The sequence below is a fragment of the Vidua chalybeata genome, chromosome 1 (assembly GCF_026979565.1).
Source record: "Vidua chalybeata isolate OUT-0048 chromosome 1, bVidCha1 merged haplotype, whole genome shotgun sequence".
Classification (NCBI taxonomy): domain Eukaryota; kingdom Metazoa; phylum Chordata; class Aves; order Passeriformes; family Viduidae; genus Vidua; species Vidua chalybeata.
The window spans coordinates 140,296,077-140,318,744 of record NC_071530.1 but is presented as its reverse complement, the minus strand read 5'-3'; the positions used below and the strand labels follow the sequence as shown (position 1 = coordinate 140,318,744).

General features: G+C 44.8%; 1 protein-coding gene across 2 annotated transcripts in view; it reads left to right on the top strand.

Moving 5' to 3' along the window:
- Window positions 1-3,439: 3,439 nt before the first annotated feature.
- SNTB1 (syntrophin beta 1) overlaps window positions 3,440-22,668 on the top strand; it is a 114,077-nt gene continuing 94,848 nt past the window's right edge. For both annotated transcript variants that reach the window (XM_053953867.1, XM_053953862.1), the window contains exon 1: window positions 3,440-4,048. In XM_053953867.1, the coding sequence (XP_053809842.1) occupies window positions 3,532-4,048 (517 nt within the window). In that variant the 5' untranslated portion in view covers window positions 3,440-3,531. The remainder of the gene's footprint in view (window positions 4,049-22,668) is intronic.

The window sequence follows — 22,668 nt, the reverse complement described above, 5'->3', positions numbered from 1 at the left end:
GTTTATGTACACACAAGATGTGAATACTGGCCTCTTTGCCTGAAAAGAGAGGGAAAAGCCCCCATTAACAGGCAGTGTCCTCATTTGGTCTCCAGTAGCCTCTACAGGAAAGCTGAGTGCCATACCCACAACCCTTTCTGCACAGTTTTTCTTGTATTTTTGTTCTTGCACCCACACACAGACCCCAAATCCCTTTATCTTGCTTGGACACCCAGGCAGTTCCTCAGACATCACTGCTGCACTTTATGACCTGGACATGCTTCGGTGCTCCTTGTCCTGGGAAGCAGCTTCTGTGTTTTTCAATGCCCTGACTTCTTCCAGTTCACTGAACTGCTTCTTCCATTGCCTTTATCTGAGCCCATAGGCCCCTGCAGGTCAACAGCAGCTATTAGCATTACCGTGCCTAACAATTAGTTTATACAGCAGGAGTGAAAGGGACACTAATCTAGTTCAAGCATCTAAGCATTGCTAAAATACAAAAATCAAAAAATTATTTTTTGGCTTGTTTGAAAGACTCCATTCTTCACAGCAAACCCTTTCAGAAGGAAAACTGTGGAGAGTTTTGCTAAACCTTGTCTGTGCTGAACGGCTTTCTAGTGATTAGAGATGGAAGTTTGGAAGTATCGAGCGCTTTACCCATCCCATCACACATCCCAGCTTCCTTGCAGAGAGTCACTGAACACTGCAATTGCAGTGTGAGTAATTACAGATGCTGCCAGAAACAACACTGTCAGGAAAAGTTTGTAGTTGAAATTAGGAATTTGCTTTCTGCTATGCCCTGGAAAACATTAGGGACCAGCAGCTGACTTTGAAATAACATTTTTATCTGTGGCAAACATGGGCATCCAATAGCTGAACACCAAATTAAACACCTGGTTTTATCTTCTGTTTCTGCTTCTCCTTCATAAACCTAAATTTCAGAAATCACACTGCAGGTGTGACTGGCAGACCTGAGGCATGACTGAGGTCAGTAATGTTGGCAGGGGTACCAGCAGAGAAATCTCAAGACACCTTTTTTTTCTCAACCCTCAGTTGAGCAGCCCAAAGTTGCTCTTGGGGTACACAAACACTCAGGGTACACAAACAGAATTACAAGCCTGCACTCCCAGGACAGGGAACACACACATCAGGTATCAATTGCAGTGTCTCCAGGAGGAAAGACAATCTGGGACACTGTTTGCCTCGAGCCTGTGCCTTAGCATTTCTTGCACTACCTTTATTTTCAAAACTAAAACATCACCTCCGTTTTCTTTACAGACCCAAGGTGGGCAGAAAGGGGGAGGAGGAAGCAGTGAAGGCTGCTATGAAGTTTTTTTTTGTACCAGGGATCCATATCTCAGATGATGGTCCTGGGAAACTTTATTTACCTCTGCTGGAATGGGAAAGCAAAATAGCTGGAATAAGCACAGCTCTCAGCTACACACAGTGCAATTGTCGATACAAGCGAGTTCCATGGGAATCCCACTGGAGCACCAGACAACACTCAGCAAACACAGCCCAAACACACGGTGTGCCAAAGAAGTGCGAGGCATTAAACATTTACTTTCCTTTCTCTATTACCTTTGCACAACAGAACAGCAACCTCCTAAATATCTCTTCATTGTAAATTTTTCTGAAACTACTTCAAAAATACACTTTTCCATTAGTAGCAGCACTGATCCTTTATTAATTACTGAAGAAGAAACATAAAAATAATTGGTAAGAGCTGATCACTTGGAAACAGATGTCTGATTTTATAACTTGGCCTGGACACTTGGGCTTGAAGCTACACAGGAATGTGAGTGCTATGACAACTGGCACTGTAACACCTGATTTTTGCAAGCGTGTCCTTTCCCTCCCATCCTTCTTTTACAAACCTAAAGCTGCTGGAACCAAAGGAGCACATTCATTAATTATGCTTTGCACCTGGGAATGGGATCTAAAAAAACCCACCAACCCAAACATTCAGGGTATTGTACATGAGCTACCTAAATGAGCAAGGGAGGAATCAGCTGGAGAAAAGGGTGTGTTGCAGCCTCCTCCTGCACAGGGATTAGGTGCCTTGTTCAGGTTTAGCGGGACATGCTTCTTTTCACTCTGGATTCACAGCTCTGAAAAATTAATTATGGCTTTTCATCTTGCATTGATTAACATGAGAAATGAAGAGACCTCTCTTCCGTCTGATTTTTCTCCACCCACTCATTAGCCTTGAATAACACATCGCCTGTGGATTCTCACTCTCCATAGGTGCAGGGTTACATTCCTACTGGGGAGGAGGGACCCAAGCATAACCTGGATGAGGCAGATGAACTAAAGTAGAGGCCTCCTTTTGGAGGGAAGAAAAATGTTTTGTGTGTCTTAGTGCGAGCAACATGGTCTGAGAGACCCTACTAAACCAAGACAAGCTTGTCTGAGGATGATCCCATATATAGGTCCCACCACAAAATGAGGAGGTGAGTCCCAAGTTGTCAGCCCACATTACCCTGGGGCACATGTGTGTACCAGGAAGCAAACCCCCAGTGTCAGAAATGAATGGCATCACTTCAAAAAAGGGCAACATTGTGCACTTAGCACCACGTGACTTACATGGCTGAAATGATTGGGACTATCCCAAATTATTGGTACTATCCCAATTTCTCTGGCTATCCCAACCTCCACAAAGTGTTGTCCATATATACACCAAATGGTCCAGAGTTTTCATTCCAGCTTAGGAAGAAGGCAGAGCTGCTCTGCAAGGAGCAGAAACAAAGGCAGTCCTGGAGGTGCTTCCTGTCTGCAACTGCTGCGGGGGAGCACCTCCAAGCCTGCTGAGGACATTTCCGAAAGGCAACGTGAAAGCGTTGCTATCTCTGATGCCTGAGCTGGAGCTTCAAGCCCCTTGTCAGGGGCCTATTTTTTCCTAGGAGGGCAGAGAGTATGGGAAAAATTGCAAAACGAGACATGTAGCCCCCACGAGTCTTTAACATTTGTAATCAAAGGGCATAAAAACAATTACTAAATGTGCAAAAGTATCTGTCACAAACACTTAATACCGCCATCCTACAAAGCCGTGAAATAACTTGTATTCGACTTCCATACAGCTGAAATTTAAGTACCTGGGGCCACCCGTTAGTTTTAATTCACTTTATAGAAAAATCCCTGGAAATAAAACAGAGTTGGGTTTTCCTTATCTCTTCCCTGCCCTTGGTTTCCTACAGCTCCCCGCTACACCCCACTGCAGACGGCAGCTGCGGGGCTGGCACTGCCGCTCCGGCGGAGCCCCTGCAGCGCCAGATGCCATCACAGCCCGGGCTCGGAGGGAGCCGCGGCTCAGCGCGGGGTGTCCCACGCCGTGTCGCCGCGGGAAGGGCGGGACGCCCCCGTCCCACTCCGCCCGCGGGCGGTGCCGCCAGGTGCGCCCGCCCCGGAGCGGCCCCGGCGGGGCGGCCGCGGCTCCTGGCCCCACCCCGCCGCGCCGGGAGCTGCCGCCCCCCGGCTGAAGTCCGGTGCCGCCGCGCTGTGCCGTGCCGTGCCGGGGGTGCCGTCACTCGGCGCTTCCAGCATGCTCCTAAGATGGCGGTAGCGGCGGCGGGCGGGGGCGGCCGGGCGCAGCGCAGCGGCTGGCTGGAAGTTTTGGTGCGGGAGCGCTGGCACAAAGTGCTGGCCAACTTGGGCGGCGAGGCGCTGGTGCTGAGCGGCGAGGAGCGCCCCGACGGCGCGGCCCACAACGGGCTGGGCGGCGATGGGACGGCGTGCCGCGGGGCCGAGGGCGGCGGGGGGCCGGCGGCGGCGCGCACCGCCTTCACCGACCCCCCCGAGCAGGTGCCCGAGACCATCTCCAACAAGAAGCGGTGCGTGAAGGTGCTGAAGCAGGAGATGGGCGGACTGGGCATCAGCATTAAGGGGGGCAAGGAGAACAAGATGCCCATACTCATCAGCAAGATCTTCAAGGGGCTGGCTGCCGACCAGACCCAGGCTCTCTACGTGGGCGATGCCATCCTGGCCGTGAACGGCACCGACCTGCGGGATGCCACTCACGACGAGGCGGTGCAGGCGCTCAAACGGGCCGGCAAGGAGGTGCTGCTGGAAGGTAGGGGAGCGGGGCGGTCCGGCCGTGCGCGCCCGGGAGCGGGGGGCTGTGGGGCGGGGCGGCTCGGCTGCTCGAGAGGCGGCGGAGCCGAGCCGGGGGCGAGGGGGTGACCCCGCGCATCTCGTGCTGCTCCTCCGGGCGTCTTTCCAGCGCGGAGAGTTCACACCCTGTGCCCCGCTCCGGGACCCTCGACGGCGTGCGTTATGGACACAGCCCCTCGGCAAGGGACGAGCGGGATGCCGAGGAGCCGGTTAAACTTTCCGCCCTCGTATCCGCAGGTGCAGTCCCCACAGCCCCGTCCGTGCGCGGTCGGTGGAGGCTCCGCAGCCCCGTCTGGTCGCGGCGATACACCCAATACACTCAATATCTGCTCCGGGCTGAGGCTCCCGGTGGGAGCCTGACCGAGCGTCCTGCAGGGTGAGGGATCCTCTGGATCTGCCGTCAGGACGTTTTCACATCTTTACAGTCCTAGAAAGGTAGGGAGAGTTGGGTACTGTGAGAGGAGAGGTTAAACAAGTAAAGGGACCCCTCCCTCCTCCCCTGGCATTAAGGGAATGGCTTGGGTGACTTTGCCCTAGTCATCTCGAAACGCCCGACACCACCCTCTCTCCAGTTCCTCCTTCCATCGCCCTACTCGAGATCAGGGATGGGGGGTGGGGGCAAAGAGGTTTAAATGAAGCTGCCCTGCCTCACGGACTCACTTGCCATTTCTGCAAAGCAGTGCCCTTTTCTTTCTCAAGGGTGACTGAAACAGTTTTGTAAAAAGTAGCCTTAGAAATTGACCTCAGAGAAAGGAGCAGACGCTGGTGTGCGTGGAGGAGACGTGGAGGGAGGGTGTCCCCCCAGAAGGGGACGGATGTTGGAGGAAAGCAAGTAGAAAAGCAGAGCCAGGTTCCCTCAGACGAGTTCATGAGGAGAGAGGCGTGCACAAACGTTTAATCCCTGTCTTTTTACAAGGACTAATTTACTTGCTCCACCTGAGAGAATGAACAGCTTCAGAACTGCCCTTGGCGTATGTGTGATAAAGTGATTACATATTTGCCCACAAGTTCATTTAACCGGAGGTCAGTGGCATTCGAGGCATGCTGCAGCGCTGCCTTCCCCGTGCCATCGCTTTCCTGCGGGCACTCCCGCCTCGCTGTACCTGTAGCCCTTTCGGTACCGCGTATTTCTTCACGTGTGTTTTTTTGGTGGTTATTTTGAGGAGCAAAGGAGATGCTACTGCTGGCTGGGAGGTGCAGCTGAAGATCAGCCATGAGCAGCCAACTATGGCATAAATTTACAGAAAAAGTTTGAAAGGGAGAGAAGGTGAGAAATGTATTCCACAGTAGTGTGTGCTGAGAAACTCTTTTGTTGTCCCTGTGACTGTGAAAACTGGAGGAGTTAGTGCTCCATGAGGATTTAAGAAGCTGAGGACAATTGTGTCTCCTCTCCCTCTGTGCCCTGCAATACCTGCAGGACCAAAGTGCATCTTTGGTCCTGAATTGATTACTGCAGCTGAATTGATTACAGATATACCTCTGAAGTATTAATATGAACTTCTCTGGGCACTCTGAAGTGGGGCTGTTGCACCTAAATTTTGTCACTGATTTGTTTATGCGGTGTAAGGGCTTTCTGGGGTGCAGTCAGGTAGTGGCTGAGCTTTGCTGTGACCTAATGAGTAATGTATATTGCAAACCTCCCTCGCTCCGTGTGGCGAGCCTTAAAAAGCCCTCAGTTTTCTTCCAGGCTAGGAGTGAAGATGAAACTGTTTCAGTGGGGACTCTAAGCACCCTCCTTCACTCCTTTTGACATCACAGCTGTCTTGCATTTCTTTGCTCTGTGCTGAGGTGCCTCAGTAGTTGTTTCTGCAATTGAATTTGTAATTTGCAAAATGAGGGTATATTTCAGTAGAGATCTGTATGTAGAGTTAAAATATTTTGACGCTGCACTCAGTATTTTGTCCTGCCTTTCTCAATGTTATTTTTACAATGTTCCTGCAGAGTAACCAAATCAAACTTGGGCTCCAGCATTGCCTGGGAGGGCTTCTCCCTTCAGTGGGGACCCACTCCACGTGAATGGCTTGTGAAAACAGGCAGCTTAGAACAATTCTCTGTGAATCTATTGCCCACTTTGAAGCTCATTCTTCAGCAGCAGAGTCTAAAATGGTATTTTTATTACTAAAGGAAGGAAAATGCAAAAGTTTTTTACTCTTTAAAGTATAGAAGGGCAACACTTGATTTTCCTTTCCATATAGACAATAGGATTTTGCCATTTCCTGACTTCTTAGAGAGTTATATATGGCAAAAAGAAGGCTGTGATGGGGCAGGGCAAGACCCTTGTGCAGCTCCTCTTTAGACTCTTTATCCAATTCACAGAGCAAAGCCAGCATGTGTTTCCAGGGTCAAAATGTAAGATTTGCATTTTAGGGAGATTCTGAGATTTGTTTGTGACTTCCAGCCCAGGAAAGCCAAATTTGCAAAGGCATGGCAAGGTGTAAAGCACAAGAAACACATTCCATGGTGCAGCAGGGCTCTGAGTATTGCCCAATGCATTGTGCGTTCCTGGAAAGGGTCTTACCGTGGAGTATTTCCTAGAGGTGATGGCCGGGAGGATGTGTCTCAATACCCAGTAGCAGAGTGCTGGAGCCTGCCTGTGATATAGTGTCCTGCCTAAAACTGCTTGCTCAGTGGAATGAGGCATTTACCAGCTCAGCACTAAACTGTAGTCTCTCCTGCATTCCTGTGCAGGGAGCAAGGGAGTGGAAAATCCCTCCCCAGGCCTCTGCACCCTGTGTGGGAGGCAGAGCTGGCACCTGGGTGGGTGGCAGGAGGAGGAAGGTCTGTGAAGAGAAGGAAATGTTTCATTTTAACACTTGTCCCTTTTCCTGCATTGATTGCTGTCTCTGAGCTGGTGGAAAGCGGGATTTGCTGAAGGGTCGGGGGTGGCATAGCTGCAGCAGTTGTGCTGGTGTGGGGGGGGCACAGCTGTAAAGCCCGGTGGGAGAGGCCCTACTCCAACAAATTTAATATCCATGCTGGGTTGTTCTGTCTTCTCATTTTCCATCTCTGACACTTGTGTAATTTGCCTACTGAGCTAAAGTTTCTTCTTTTAGGTGTGGTCTGTGTAGTTGTCTAGGGTGCCTTAAATCCAGTAGAATTTGATAAATGCAAGGGAAATAAGGCAACAGGTGATACTGCCTTAAGAGGAGCTGTAAAGCAGAAGGTTCAAGAGGAGAGAGAGGTGATGAGGAGGAAGGACTCGTGCCCTTAGAAATCATTCTGTCTCCTCATCTGCAGGGATGGATCACTTCTGCCTGCAGGGTTTAATTTCCTGTGAGCTTTTCATCACAGCCCGAGTGTGGGGAGCAAAGCAGGCAGAGGGAACAGGGGTGGGGGTAGCCTGATGTTGGGCATGTCAGCCCTGGCTGGCTTCCCAGGTGTTCAGAACAGCAGGATGGAGCTTCTCACCAGCATACAGGAGCAGAGAGGATTTCCCCACATGAGAGAAAAGGCAGACTCCTTGTACTATGCATATTTGCAGGTGTGGAAGGAACTTAAAATTATCCTGACAGCTATTGTTTGTACCTATAATTTCCTTGTGGTTCTGTTAAATTTGGGCTTCTTAAATAAGCACTTTGGAAAAATCAAGCAGCCCCTGTTGTGCTGTGTGAAGCACATTACATTCGAGTGGCTCTCAAGACACCAAAGGTGTTTGTTTTTATCAAAGCATCCTGGATGAGAGCAGTCCCTTGGCATGCTCTGTAATCAAACTGGTTGTGCTTTACTTGTATTCTCTATGTGTTCGGTGAAAAAAATGAAAACTTGAAGTAGCCTATGCTAATGTCAAACAGGGCCCCCAGGCATGATGCTGTATTGGGATGTGAAGAAAAAAAAACTGCATTAGTGAATTTTGCTATCTTTCTGCAGGGTATTTTCCTCTAACTTGTTTCATGTGTGTGGGTGAGCTAGTAGTGATGGTGGTGGCAGGTACATTCTGGGAAAAGGAGCATCTTAGTGTTGTTAGAATTTTAGAGGTTTTGAATGATTCCCAGTTAATTCAGTTGCAAGGTCCGTGGAGAAGTGGTTTTGGCAGCCTCCCTGGGTTTGCATAAATTTCCCACAGAGAGGTATCCCCCTGTATATTGAATTTCAGTATATGGATAGTAGCCTGTATCATCTTCTGTGGCATTCTTGCGACTAATACACAGCTTTGAAGCAGAGTAAGAATAAGCACGATACAGTTTGTACTGTAGTAACATGTATTATTTCCCAAACAATATTTCTGTAAGAACTGTAAGGAGTCTCCTTTTCCTACCCTTTTTTCATTTTCTCTAGATGAAGCAAAGCAATTGTACCTGTGTGAATTACATGTTGAAATAGTGTAAAATAGGTATGGGCTTCTTGTTGACTGTAGTTTTTGATCTTATCTATGTTTTTGTATTTCTCTCAGTAAAGTAGTGACAACAGGAGGTTTCTGAGGGATAACAAAATACAGTATTTATCCAAAAAGTGTGTCTCTTGCAAGTATAGAGGAAAAATGAGGCACAGGGCAGTTAATAAGTGACATAACTAGTTACTACAGTTAGGTCAGGGCTGTAAATCTCAGTGATTGCCAATTGTATGCATAGTTATTCTTTATACTTCCAGTATATGTATATATGTATGGACAAAAGTTTTGGTTTTGTTTGTTTGTTTGTTTGTTTTTGGGGGGGGGGGTTGGGTGGGGTGTTTTTACTAGCAAATATGCAGTTAGGGAAATGCCTTATATTTTGAATCTGTACATTTCATGGCTCATGTAGCTGCCCTTGGCACACATCAGTTTGAAAGTGAAATTGAAAAGGAAAGGAGCAGGTAATCTTATTCTAAGAATTACAGGTCTAAGCAGTTCCTGAGAAACTCAGTTTTGATTGTTTCAGCTGCCTGCAGCTGATGGGGAAGGTTGAGTGGCAACACTTGATGTGTTTTTCATTGATTAGATTAGATTACAGGCTAATTTAGCAGTCCCGACAGGCTGTATCACCTTTCACAGATAAAAATCAGTACCTCCTCTTTATAGTAATCCCTGTATGAGTCCTCTCTCTTGGTTACTCTAAAGAAAATAAGGCAGTTGTGGGCAACACATTCCTGGATTATTTGGACCAAGTGCAGGGTGCCCTGTCAACCCACCCTGGGAATCATATACTAAGCCCTATAGAAGCAATTTACTGTCATCTCCTTAAGGGTGCTTAGAAGATTAAATATGTCTAGAGACCTGGGATTCAATTGCACATACAGATTAAACATGTTAATAAGTATCATTAGAAAAGAAAAAAGCATGTTTTCAAATCCCAGTAGTAATTTTTTGATGAAAATTAAATTTAAATCTTGGTATAGCTCTTTAAAGAATCTTTAAAACATTAAAGTAAAATTGAAAGCTGAAGGCTTCTGCTATGGTTAATAAAACAATGTATGTATCTTAATTTTGCTAGGACAGGTGCCTTTTCTCTGAAGGCCATTTCCACTCTCACAAGACAGCATTTTTATACAGGTGATACCAGGGGTACTGGCCTCTTCCCACCCCTGCTGCCCACTGGGTTTGGGTCAGAGATGCTCACTGCATGTCTGTCCTGAGGGAGTATCCAGAATTCAAACCAGTTTGGATTTGGGACAGCCCAGCTGAGGTGCTGATCCCAATGATGGTTTCATGTGTAAACTAGGAATGATTTTAACTTTCTTTTATTCTCTTAATCTCACTGTTTCTAGAATACATGGTGTGGAACGTGCCCTACTAGTAATGTATCTGTAAATTTGGCTGTAAGTATAGCATCTGTTTGTGTTCATTCGGGGTTCATAAGTATTAGAGAGTTTGCTCTATTTGTAACCTGTACCAGTAGTCAGTCTGCTTCCAGGCTTTAAAAACACATTATTTCCATTCCATTTTTCTAATTTAGATTTCTGATCATAGGATTATTTTGTACTTTATTCTGCAAGATTATGTTGCCATGGCTACTTGTTAGAATTGGTACAGCTACTTCAGTAGAAGGGAAATTGGAGGAAACAGTAGTTCAAGAGAGCAATAGCATAAGCGAACAAAATATGATGAGAGCAAAGCTATCCCAGTACAGCATGGAAGACTCTGGCTTTCCAAGTCTGAAACAGATCCTCAAGCATCTCAGAAAAATAGTTGGTGAAGAAGGGATGGTAGCAGTATTTCTAGAATGTGCAGAAAATCCTTTAGCTACTTATCATATAGAGTTTGTGAGTAGCCCAAAGAACACAGCTTTGTTGGCCTTGACATGATGGGTAGAGGTGAGCCAGGTTCTTCTTTTAGCTCCTCCCAGCCCCACATTGGTGTCACTACAGCAGCTGTAGCTGGTGGGAAGTGGGCTTCACTTGGCTCAACTATGTCATCTCTTCAAACCTTAAACCTTTGAGCAGAGAAAAATACTTCTGCCAGCATAGAGTGTGCGTGTGCTAAGTGTCTTTAGCAGGACATCTGTTCTTAGAGCAATCAGGGAGAGCACTGTACTATTATGGCAGATTGGGAAAGAGTTAAGACTTGGAATAGTAGGAATAAATGGACTTGTTTTGGCAGAGGCACAAAGATTGTTGTAAAGATGAGAAGGAACATCAGGGGAGTGGCAGCATTTGGTACATGCCTTGAGGAGTGTCACTGCAGGCAAGGAGGCAGTTTGAAGATGTTCAAGGTGAGGCTGATTTGGGCTACAGAAGTCTGTGAGAAGCTCCAAAGGATGTAGAAAGCATGGACTGCTACTTGTCATTCGTGCTACGTGTTGGAAGGTGTGTTGTGAGCCTCCTTCATGCTTTTCTCGTGTGTCAGCTGCTATTTTGCAGGACTAGGAAAGCTGGTCTATGAGACCATATCTCCGTGCTTTAAAAGATGGTTAATAGCTCAGCCTTCTTTACCTGGTACTTCTGGGAGAGAGGATTAATTGAAATTATGACATCCACCATCTTGCAACATCTCAGAGTCCAGCAACATTGAGTAATAAACAGGGACACAAAAGTTTGCTTGTGGGGGAAGTTGGAAAAAGAATCGGTTTGTTCATCATCCAATTAGCAATCAAAACATAATTTTTCCCAGAACATAAGTTAATAAACTTGCTTAAAAAAGGTTTAATCAGCTGTGACTAGTTCATCAGATTGCTTCAACACTAGATATTGCCTCGCAGTTAGGTTTTGTTCCTTAACATAAATTCAATTAAGGGACATAATTTCCACATAACTCTTTGGCAGATACGGATTTCTGACTGCTGCTTCTGTACACTTCTGTTACAGTCTGGCTTTAATTTTGTCTGTCTAGAACTTGAACTACTGAACTGGTTACAGCTTTGTTGCACATATGCTAGGGGCACAACAAAGTAGGTCACTGCCAAAGAGGCACATCTGTACTGTACTGTTGGGTAAAATGGAGTTTTTAATTGTAAGGAAATGAGCCAGAAAAGTAGATGTGGAAAAACTATCTCTGATTAGAAATTATTAACATACAGCACATTCCTTCTAAAAATGATGCACAGGTTTTTGCTGAACTGTTGGAAGTTGTGCTTGTTGGCTCAGCTCTAAAAGTCAGCAGAACTAAAACTGTGGCTGTTTATGCCTCTCTGCTCTGGGATATTTCCTTCTGAAGATGACATGTATTTGAGCAGTGAGGCAGCACACAGGTGAGTAATGTGTGTGTGTGTGCATCTACATGAACAGCTTCTGTTCACTTTAAAGGCTGAAAATTGGCAAATTCCTGGTATGGTGCAAGTACCTGAGAAACAGAAGTTTTTTTTTTTCAAGTATCAGAAAGCTAGAAATATGTCATAACATAAAGATAAAATGTAAAAAGAAAGTATGAGAATATAAATTCTTTTCTGGCAAAGGAGACACAACTTACCTGATTTGCATCAACAGGTAACATGACCTCTTGGGACTATTTATCAGCCTCATGTGCCCTTTCAGGGAAATGGGACCATTAGTTAAACTTTGTTCCATTTGCCATAGGCATGTAGAGCTGGTGCAGTACCTATTTTGGCTTTGAACATTATCGAGAAATTATGAGACAGCATGGAAAAGCTACACCATGGAAATAATGTATCTCCACTTTAGTCTGAATTATTTAAAGAATAGCTGTTTTCAGGATGATTTACTATACTGACATGTGTTTAAACTGCCATTGGTTCTGATTCTGCAAGGGGAGCAAGAGACAGCTGTGTGAAGATGCTGGAGAGGTTTAGAGTTATCCAGCATGTATCCTATGAGGCTGCTTTAAGCTAATAGTTTTAACTCAGTGAAATTTTAATCTGTTTATCCTGGGCTTTGGGCTTTAGTCCCCATTAAACAGCCTGGAAAGACAAAGCTAGCAGAAGGACTAGCAGGATTGCTGTGGCAGACGTGATTTCCCTTATAGCAGGTAGCTTCCCTTTGGTCTTACTCTTCCCAGGTAGAAGCCAGAAGGATCCTTCTCTTGCTGATGTGAAGCCAAAGGAGGTATTTAAGTATTCGGTGTTCAGAAGTATTTTCCAAGAATAAGGTGAGCAGGGTTTGCCTTCAGTACTTATGGCTTGATTTCTTTGTGAGGTTTTTTGCTAATTTTTTCTGATTTGGGGGATACTTATTTGAGTTTTTTGTTTGTTTGTGTGGGGTTTTTGTTTTATTTGGTTGGGGCTTTTTTGTGGAGGATGCTGTGAACAGAAAAAAAAGGTCTCCAAAGTGCAATTGTTTTCCAAAGAACATATTATTCTTGGTAACTACCTGTCCCTTTTAACCTACTTGTCCTGTCTCATTCAGTGATAACCTTTCCTTGTGCCCAGTCTCCTCCTCCATCAGTTATAGGTGGCTGGGATGAAGAAGTGTCTGCAGAGACCCAGCAGGATTCCTACCACATAAATATATACTTGGGCAGAGAGACACAGACCATAAGATGTGTTTACATCCTACATACTTCTGTAATGAACAGTCCCATCAACAGGTACTCCTTGTTGGGAGCTTGGCCTTCCTGCGTGCTCAGGGCCAGCGTGGCAGCTTTAGGCTGCTGGGGCTTTGCCAGGTCTGGAGAAGCTGAGCTGATGCATGTTACCCATTGGATCTCTCTGCTTTTAGGATGTCGTGGTGGGCTGTTCTAGCTCAACACTGCAGAGGTTGTGGAGTTTCCCTCACTGGGAGATATTCAGGAACAGTCCATATATAACCCTGTGCAATGTGCTCTAGGGAGATCCTGCTTAAGGAGGAAGGTTGGACCAGATACCCACCCGTGGTCCCTTCCAGTCTTAACTGTTCTGTGATTCTAACTCTGTATCTCAACTCTAGGAAGACTTTTCCAGAGCTAAGGATCTGGCTGTTTGTGAGCTCTGTCATATTAGAGTCAGGAAGATGTGCTTGTGCAAGAGAAAGGAAGCAAGCTTCAAGCTGGAATGACTTAGATGATGACAACAGAGGCTCTTCATTAAGAGCTCCAGATGTTATTACTGTGTTTTGCCCAAATTAAACTCTTCTAGATTTTAGAAGTTTAGGTAAATCAAACTTCCAGTCAAACAGTTAACATAACCCAAATTTTTGAAGTCCTGAGCTCAGTGGTGAGGAGTGACACAAGCAACGCTTTGATGAAAGACCTAAAGACCTAAAGGTGCTGCAGATGTCTCAGCTAATAAGCTTGAAGACACTGTTGCTCTCATGGCTTTTGTTACCCTTTTCTTTGCAGGAATACTGGTTGGGTTGCATGCTGATGCTCTTGGGATGCTTGTAAGACAGAGCTGTCATCTAGCTCTGGGGGCAAAATCTCTATTCCTGCCTTGAAAGAGGTAAAAAACCTCATGGTAACTTCAGTCTTCTTTATGTTTATGAAATGCTGGACAAGTGTCAGGCCAAAACCAGCCATAAAAGCAAGTAACATTTCAATATGGGAAGAATACAAATGAAAGCAACTAGTTTTAAGAAGCTCCCTGTTGTTCAGTGAATGGCTGTCTGTATAAATAAGCCAGACCTAGGTGATGCATGAGAACAGGTCATAAAGAAAGCATTGAAGTAACAAACCAGTGGAATTTCCACTTAATACATTAAAATCAACCCTGAAAATCTCCATTAAGGAGAGTTATAAACTGAAGTTCTAAGGGATGGCATATAAAATATCCCTGAAACTAAAAATGATAATCAGTTTTATGTTTTCCTTTCACTCTGTTATATCTATTTTAATAAACATATGGGATAGATTATCAAAAGAGCAGAACTTCTTTTATAAAGTCTTGAGGAAATAAATAGTCAGTATGAGCATATTATAAATTACACCCATTAAAAAGAAGCTGACATTGATTCTGGGCTTTGCCTGTGTTCGGACTGCATTGCTAGAATCATTCTGTGTTGATCTTGTTTTATATACGTATTGAACCTTTCTGCTAGGTATACCGTGAAATGTTAGTAATTAATGCTTGAGTTTTCATTCAAGTACTGCCAAAGCTTTTTGTCTACATGCATAAATAATATTAAGACCTTAGAGAGGTTTCAGAGTTCACTCTCTTTACAAAAGACTGGGGAACAAATACCTTTTGGTTTTTGAAGGAGGAGAGGAAGGGTTAACTTGAAAACGTGCAGGTTTCTGTGGGAATTTTTATGATGTTTCAATTTTAGATAGCATTTTATATCTAAAAGTTAATCAATTTTCTTTGAAAAGGCATATTTGAACTTGCATTTAAAGCCTTTTATAAGTGGAATTTTCTGAGTAGAAGAGCAGAGAATTACCCAATGTACCATCTTCTTATAGAAAATCTTTGCCGTCACATCACATTTATCACAGGAAATTCTGATAGCCAAAATTTTTGACCAACTCAGTGTAGTACTTTGTTCCCTTTTTGTTAAAATACAGTTAGTTTCAATGAGTGCAGGTATTTATTCAGTTCTTGGAAAATTTAGATATGCTGTTCTCCTTAATCACTTTGTTTTGTTACTTTTCTATCAATATGCACACTGTGTGAAGTGGATAAGGATGTATATTTGATATGAGCTAAGACAAATACGCTTCCAGTAGAGAAGTCACAAGTGATACATTATATGAATTCCCATAAGACATTTACATTTGATCTTTTCAGTTAGTCATACTTTTGGGGGAATGATTCCTTGTTTCTCTGAAACTCACAGTGGAAACCTTGAATACAGGAGGATATGAGGAAGAGACTTCTCAGGTCTCTGAAACTTGCATAAAATAGCTCTTTTAGGTGTAATTTTAATATCTTCTCAATGCAGCTCTAAATTAAGTTGGTCTCACTACCTTTTTAGCTTTTGCTGTATTAAAGACTTCATGTAGAACTCTGTATGTGAGGAAATCAAGTTCATGAAACCATAAAGGCTGGGAAATTATTTCTATGGAGGAATATATTATTTAGTTTCTTTTTTCTTCTTGCTTTCTTTCTGTTCACTTTGCATTGGCTGATGCTGGTTTAGGAATGCCTTGAAGTGTAGCTGTTAAACTCCAGAGCTGGCCTAGCCCTGGTGTGAGTGCAGCTGTAAATGTCTGTCAGCAGTGTTACACAGGCAGGGGGTGCAGGTGGGCACACACAGCTTGCATGCATGTTGTACATGCATTTGCTCATATACAAGACAGAATTTGTTTGTTGTCAGGGCAATGTAGACTAAGTAATTGTTCTTTGAAAACAGAAATAAATAGAGTCTTGATTATACCTGCACTGGAGGAGTCTCGGGGTTGATTAATTTGCTGAAATGCTTTATAGGAGGCTGCACCTGCAACTGTCAGTTGTCTGTGGCCAAGCCTCTGGTGGTGAGACAGCGATAGCCAGGTTGGTGGGGACAACCTGCCCTCTGCTAGAGAGTGCCAGGAAAGGGAGTGAACATGGAGCAGGAGGTGGGAGAGTAAAAGCTTGTCTTCAAGCTGGCATGGATTTTTCCATTAATTTCCATGGAGTTAGGCTATCTTTTAGCAAGCAATAATGACCTAAATCACTGATGGGGGAAAAAAAAGATGCTGATACAGCTTTATCTTTTCCCCAATACCTACTGTATTAATTCCCCTTTAAAATAGTGTGGGCAGCTCTTTGGCCCTGACTGGGTGACTCACCTGGCTGGCTTTCTGCTCTGAGCTGTCCATGGAGTCTCTGTTATCCTGGTGCTTTACTGTGCCCAGAAAACCTGGCTCCATACTCTGCCTCCCCAACCCTGTCATGTTGTCCCTTCTCCCTTCCCGCTCCTTCAAACACTGATGAGAGGAAAAGCCTTGTAAAATACATATGGCAGCAGTTCAGTCTCCAAGTTCAGTCATTTTGCGCAAGTAATAATTGATTAAACAGTTGTTGTTTCTTTATTTACAGTTCTGTGCTGATTACAAAGGTTGAATAGCTCAGCATAGTCACGTATGTGCTTAAATTGTGGGTACTTGTATCAAATTAGAAAGTATCAAAATGTTTCTTCTACAAACCTTCCCGCTTTCCCTTAAATTCCAGGGAATTTATTCCAGATACTGTATCGACAGCTTTTCAAAGGACGTTTCAGGTCTTCTTTCTTGTTCAGAGCTGCCTGCCCTCTTCAAGAGCAGAAACACACTAAAAATAATGTTTCACTTGAGCAGAAAGCAGTCACTGTTTGTGGAGGAAACAAAACTATAGTTTCAGGTGGAGTCTGGTTTATGAAGTAATGTTTTGTTTGTTTGTTTGTTTTTTTCCCAAAAAGCTGCACCCAGCAGAGATTCGACCCCTTTTCTATTTGAAGAGGAGGTTTGTAAGTGCCCTCATGCCATCTCTATAGAACTGTCCATGCATAGATAATTTTCCAGGAGAAATTTGAGTTTGTAATTGCCTTGGTGCCATTGCAGTATATAGTGCCAGACTGTGGCAGTCATCAGAGGTGTTCTGGGTTTGCAGAGTACACCAAGCCCAAAGTCTCTGCGTGGCTTGCCCCTAACCCAACAACACAAAGCCCCTCTTCCCACTGGGCTTTCTGGATATAATTTGCCTTCTTTCTGACTTCTGACTGCATCATTTAGGATGCAAGGCAACACCAGAAAAAAAATTATATTTATCGGCCTGATTATGCAGGAAAACCTGCAGTTGTAGCTGAGCAAGTAATTGCATAATCAAAACCTTGGCTTGCTGACTTTTTCCAGGCTGCTGCTTTGTGTGTCTGAAGGCTGGCAGAGCCCTGCTGGGGATGAGCAGTGCTTCCAGGCAGGCTCCATCAGGTAGCTGCTGATGGCTACCTGGCTAACAGCCAGACCTGATGGTTTTTCTGGTCTCTAGAGAGGTGCAAATTTGTGACCACAGTTGAAGAGTGACTGAAGAGTGACAGAACTGATATCATCACAAGAAAGTTGAAGCTGCAAGTCTGTATTTTGTGCCTGAGGTCTCAGGGGAATTTGGGTTAGCTCAGAAGCCCTGAGGTCTCCAGGCATGGAATAAAACATGATTATCTTGTGGGTTTTTTTCTTTTAAATATAGGCATCATTAGAAGACATGGGGATTTGAAGCTAAGCTGTAATGTTAAACCTGTAATCATAGCTTTGCAGGGTGCTGCAAAGAAATCTCTTACAGTATTACATGAAGAGTACCCAGTTAAAATATAGTAACTGATTCTGAAAAGTCAAGTGAGACACAGGTCTGCAATAATAATGCCATGTATTTTGAATGTTATTTCCTTTATAAATAATAGAATAACAAAAAGTTAATCTGATTCAACAGTACTTCAGCTGCAATGCCCTTGGCATTGACTCCTCTGGGGATCAGTTCTGGTGGAAGGACCCCAGTGGTACAGCTTGAGCCCTCTGAAAAGCCCTGCTGAAGGACATCTGTGTGTGAGCCACAATGGCCAAGGAGGCTGGAGAAAAGAGGGCCTGTTAGTCTGCTTGCTCTGGGGATGGGAGTGGTTTACAGAGTCACAGAATTGTGTAGGTTAGAAAAGACTCTAATTGAATCCAACTGTTAACCCAGTGATGCCAAATTCACCACTAAACCATCCCTACATTTTCACATCCACACATCTTTGAATATATTCAGGGATGGTGACTCCACCACTTGCCTGGGCAGCCTGTTCCAATGCTTGATAACCCCCTTTCTTTGAAGAAATTTTCCATACTATCCAATCTAAACTTCTCCTGGCACAACCTCAAGCCATCTCTTCTTGTCCTTTTTACTTGGGATAAGAGATTGGCCCCCATCTTGCTACAAACTCCCTTTAAGGAGTTGTAGAGAGAAATAATATCTCCCTTGGACTTCCTTTTCTCCAGGCTAAGTACTCCCAGCTCCCTCAGTTGCTCATCATAAGACTTCTGCTCCAGACCCTTTCCCAGCTCCTTTGCCTTTCTTTGGACATGCTTCTGTCCCAGAACCACCTTCCACCATGTCCCTGTTTAGTATAGTAGGTAGTGAAGGGGATGGAACCTGGAGGCACTGTCAACCCCCCCTCAGACCAGCTTTCCTTCCAGCTGCCTTGTGCTGTGGCTGGATCCATGGTTTCTATGCACAGGTACTTTCTGAAAGTAAGGGGGGCCCTACAAATAAAAATGCTCCACTCTGTAGGCTGAAGCAGGGTGGGCAGGCAGCGAGGCCAGGCAGAATGCCCCGACCTGCTCTGCAGTGTGTATGTAGGCTGAAGTTTAGTGTGTATAGGTTCCTCTGTCCACATTCTGATCCTGTAACTACATAGATGAGGATGACCTTTGCATATATAATGTCTCTCATGCTGATTTCATTAAGGCTAAGTTCGGGTAAGGCTATGTAAGAAGAGCCATGACTTTGTTTCCTTTCTCCTGTGGGCACACGAGAGCTGATTGTACTATATAAAGCTGCTTGCTGTTGAGCCTGTCCCTGTTCAAGGTGAGGAGAAAAAGTGTTCATGTTTTTATTATCATTCCTCCCTCCCTCCCTGTGCTGCACCAAAACAAACAAGCAAATGGCAGTGATTGCCAAGGAGAGAAGCAGCATTTTGCAGATCATGGCTTTTTCTGCTAGGAAACACATAGCCATGTTTAACTTCTTTTTAAAGAGTGGCAATGTTGAATATACAAATTAAAATCAAATTTACACAGTTGAGATTTCCATGAGCACTTCACACAAGTATTCTCAAAGTGCAATGTTTGCAGTAATGCTGTTTGCTAGGAACAGTCTTTGGGGAAATGGGACAAGCCTTCTGTTTGTACCCTTCCCCCTTTGACGCCAGCCTGTGTCAGCCAGCGCTGCAGCCAGCTCTGAACAGATCGGCCTTTGTGTCCCCACCACAAACATCCCTCTTCTTTCTGAGGGAATGGGCAAAATGGGTTCTGACCAGCACAACCAGCTGTTTGCAGCTTGTTGGGCAGCAGAGGAGAGACAAGTGGCTCCTCTATGTCCCTGTTAAATGCTGCTACAGAGCGAACTGTCGAGCAGGCAGTGAAACAGCTTAAGTCTTTACAAGCCAAAGTTTAATATTGGCTCTGAGGTACTTCAGCTGTGTCACAAGACTCCCCAGCTTGCTCTGCACAAGTTTTCTGCTCTGGTTGGAGGCTTGGAGCTGCTTCACTGCCCTAGTGCTCTGAGTGGTGAAGAGGTGCATTAGTGCCCAGCAAAGCCGCTGCTGGTTGTTTCTTTCCTTGGCAACTTAAATCTTCGAGTGTTTAGTGGGAATGCCTCTCGTGGGAACAATTTAAAACTTAGAAAAGCCACTAACAACGCCTACCATTTTTACTTCAGAAGGTGTGCCCCTGTGAAATTTCAGAGGAGATCTGGAATGATGTAAAACATCTAATTCTGCTCTTTTCATTTATTTGATGCCTTACACTGATACTATTCAAGTGCTTGGTATTTTTGCTATTCTTAAGTAAACTCAGACTTGAGTTACTTCCCCTGGCCCAAGACTTATTCACCACTCTTCCTGAGTTTGGTGTAGCTTGCGGCACATTTTGCCATCAGCAGCAGAGAGGTGGGATGTCTGGGATTGTAGTTCCAGCTTTGCCAGTGTCATTTGCATGGCTCCTTTGACTTTATCTCAATAATGCATCAGAGGAAGAGTAGGAAGAGGAAGGTGCTTAAAAGCCATGGCTATCCAGAGCACTGCTCAACTGCTGCACAGGTTGGGATCCCTGCTGCCTGTCCTTGCCACTCAACCTGGCACTTTGTAAGCTGCTGAGGTTGATGGGGCTGAGCCTCTGTAGCCAAGTGTGGAGTGCTCCCATCACCAGGGCAAATGCTTTTCACCCCCTACCTGTCATGCAGGGAGCATGGTCTGATTTCTGTGCACACTAGTTGTGCTCCAGTTCCTTCTAACACAGTTAATGATGTGAAGCCAGGCCTGGGTGTGGGCAGCCATGAAGCTGGATCCTACAGAAAATGTGTACATCACTTCCAAATGCCTGTCTCTTTATTTGCAGCAGTGGTGATGGACTGTGAGAGGTGGGCCCAAGCATTTGGCTCCCAGGGTAGGCAGTATTATTGATGTCCAGTAACACTAATTAAAGACTGAGTGCCGAAAAAGCCTTGTGCTGGAGCCAAAGTGCATTCTTTGTTCCTCTAGCTCCCTTATGCTGATTCTTCTCTGCTTCTCTGTGATGCTGGGCTTCAGCAAATAAAGCCAAGTGAAAACTGCCTTTTTAGGCCTGGTGTGGCATGTTTGCTTTTGGGTCATGGTTTATATTGTTCATGTTGTAGAGGTAACAACAGATCTTGATGCCTTGGTGTGTGGGGTCCTGCCATGGTCTTGCCTCTGGGGCAGAGGATCACTGAGCCAGCACAGTATGAGGCTGCATTGTGGCTGGGATGCTATCCTCATGCCCTGATGTTTTTATATCCTGTGGGCCAGGAGGGAAAATGCCCCACTGATACTGTCCCTGTGTCACAGCTGGCCAAGAAGTCTGTCTGCTGGGTAGCTTCTGTCCTTGTTGGGCAGCCAGACAGCCCAGGCTTCTGGTAGACTTTAATTTGAGGGGTAATGTCTGGAATACAGCCTTTGCTCTTAAAGGAATGTTAAGTAGTTGCTTTAGGCTTTTGGTTGAAAGGATAAATCATTCTCCCTTTTTCCTCTTTTTTATTATCCCTTTTATTTATAAAATATTTTATAAATAAATTGTTTGTATCTTTGAGTGTTGCCTTTATACTGTAATTTTTTACTCATTGTGTAGTGGCCTTTGTGACCCCCAAAGTCTTAATTTCTAATTTTGAGCATTAGAGGTAATAGGCAGAGAAAGGTACTTGTGATTTTGGTTTTGTTTTCCCCTTTCTCAGGTGTGTTCAGCCCTTTAGAGAGGATTCTTTTTACTGTAGACATTTAGGCTATGCTGGGCATCTCTTCTCTCAGCATCAGCAGCAGAGAAAAGCAGACTGAGTGATTTGGGAGGTGCCACTCCCCTTCCTCACTTACTGTGGGGATATTAGCTTGGCATGCAGTTACACATCTTAGGTGATTAAAGCTATATGACATATATTCCCTCCCTTATAGCATTTTTCAAGTTTTTCCTTTGCAACCCAAGGACAGTTCTGTATCTCTCCATTTTCATTCCGTTACATGGTTCTCCAGAACTGGAATTTTGTGTCAGGCAGGATATAGTCCAAAGAGCAGAAAGTGCTATATATCTTTGTTACAATAATAACACAAAAAAAATGTATACTCATTTATTAGCATGTAATAGTGTTGTGTGTTGGCCTTGGCAAGAGACTTGCATGAGCAAAGCCCATTCCTGTGCTGCACTGCATCTCTTTGAGGTTGCAGTGAATTGTGTGGTGCCATGCCAGAAGCAGATTATTTAAACTTACCTGGGTTAAATGTGTGCTCCAGAAAATATGCCATCTCAAATGCTCCCTCTGTCCATGATGGAGCTTACAGAGGAGACTGGAAAGCAGTTGTGTCTGCTGAAGGGAGTCGTAGACTCCAGCACAAGGCAGAAGTGCTGAGGCTGGAGGAAGAATCCAGCAAGATGTGTTGTGAAACTGCAGATGAGCTGATCAGAACTTTCCTGCCATCCTCCTGGCCTTGGCAGCTCATCCCGGCTCTTCCACCTGAGCTCTGCCAGCTGCTTCCCTGTGGCCATGCTGTGTGTTGTGTGTTCCAGGTCCCCAGGTCGGCTCTCTGGGTGGCAGCAAGGCCATGAGAAGCTTGAGTCATTGGAGGTCCCTTTTGTGGGACAGCTCATATTTAAGATCCATGTAAAGCCATTGTGAAACTGAACCCTTCATGCTGAGGCTTGTCTTGGTACTGTCAACATGCGGTGGATGAAATCTAGCCCTGGTGAAACCAACTTCAAACACTCATTGATGGAGCAGGGCCAGGATCTCTCTTAGTGTCGCAAGTTGTGCCACAGTTGAGAAAAAAGCCACTTTTTGTCTTTTTTTTTTTTTTTTAAGCACTAGACTTCTGAGTGATAATCTTGAATTTTCAGTGTTAATTGTGTCACCTGCAAGTTAAAGTGTGCTTCTCACCTGCTTTGTATTCTGCACATCCCAGCTTTTTATAACCTTGTGTTGCTCTTTAAAGGATGGATATAAATCTTTTATACAGAACGTATCCTGGATTGTGTGGGGGAGTGGGAAATTCTGCAGAAGTTAAAAGTACCTGTCCTGGACAAAGGCTGGGTTGATTTGGCAGCAAGAGCAATGACCTTACAGTTGAAGTGAGGAGCAAGATCTAGAAAATTAGACACTCCCCAAGACCTTCAATAGGCAAGAAGAGAGAGAACTAAGCCTTGTGCCAAGGAGC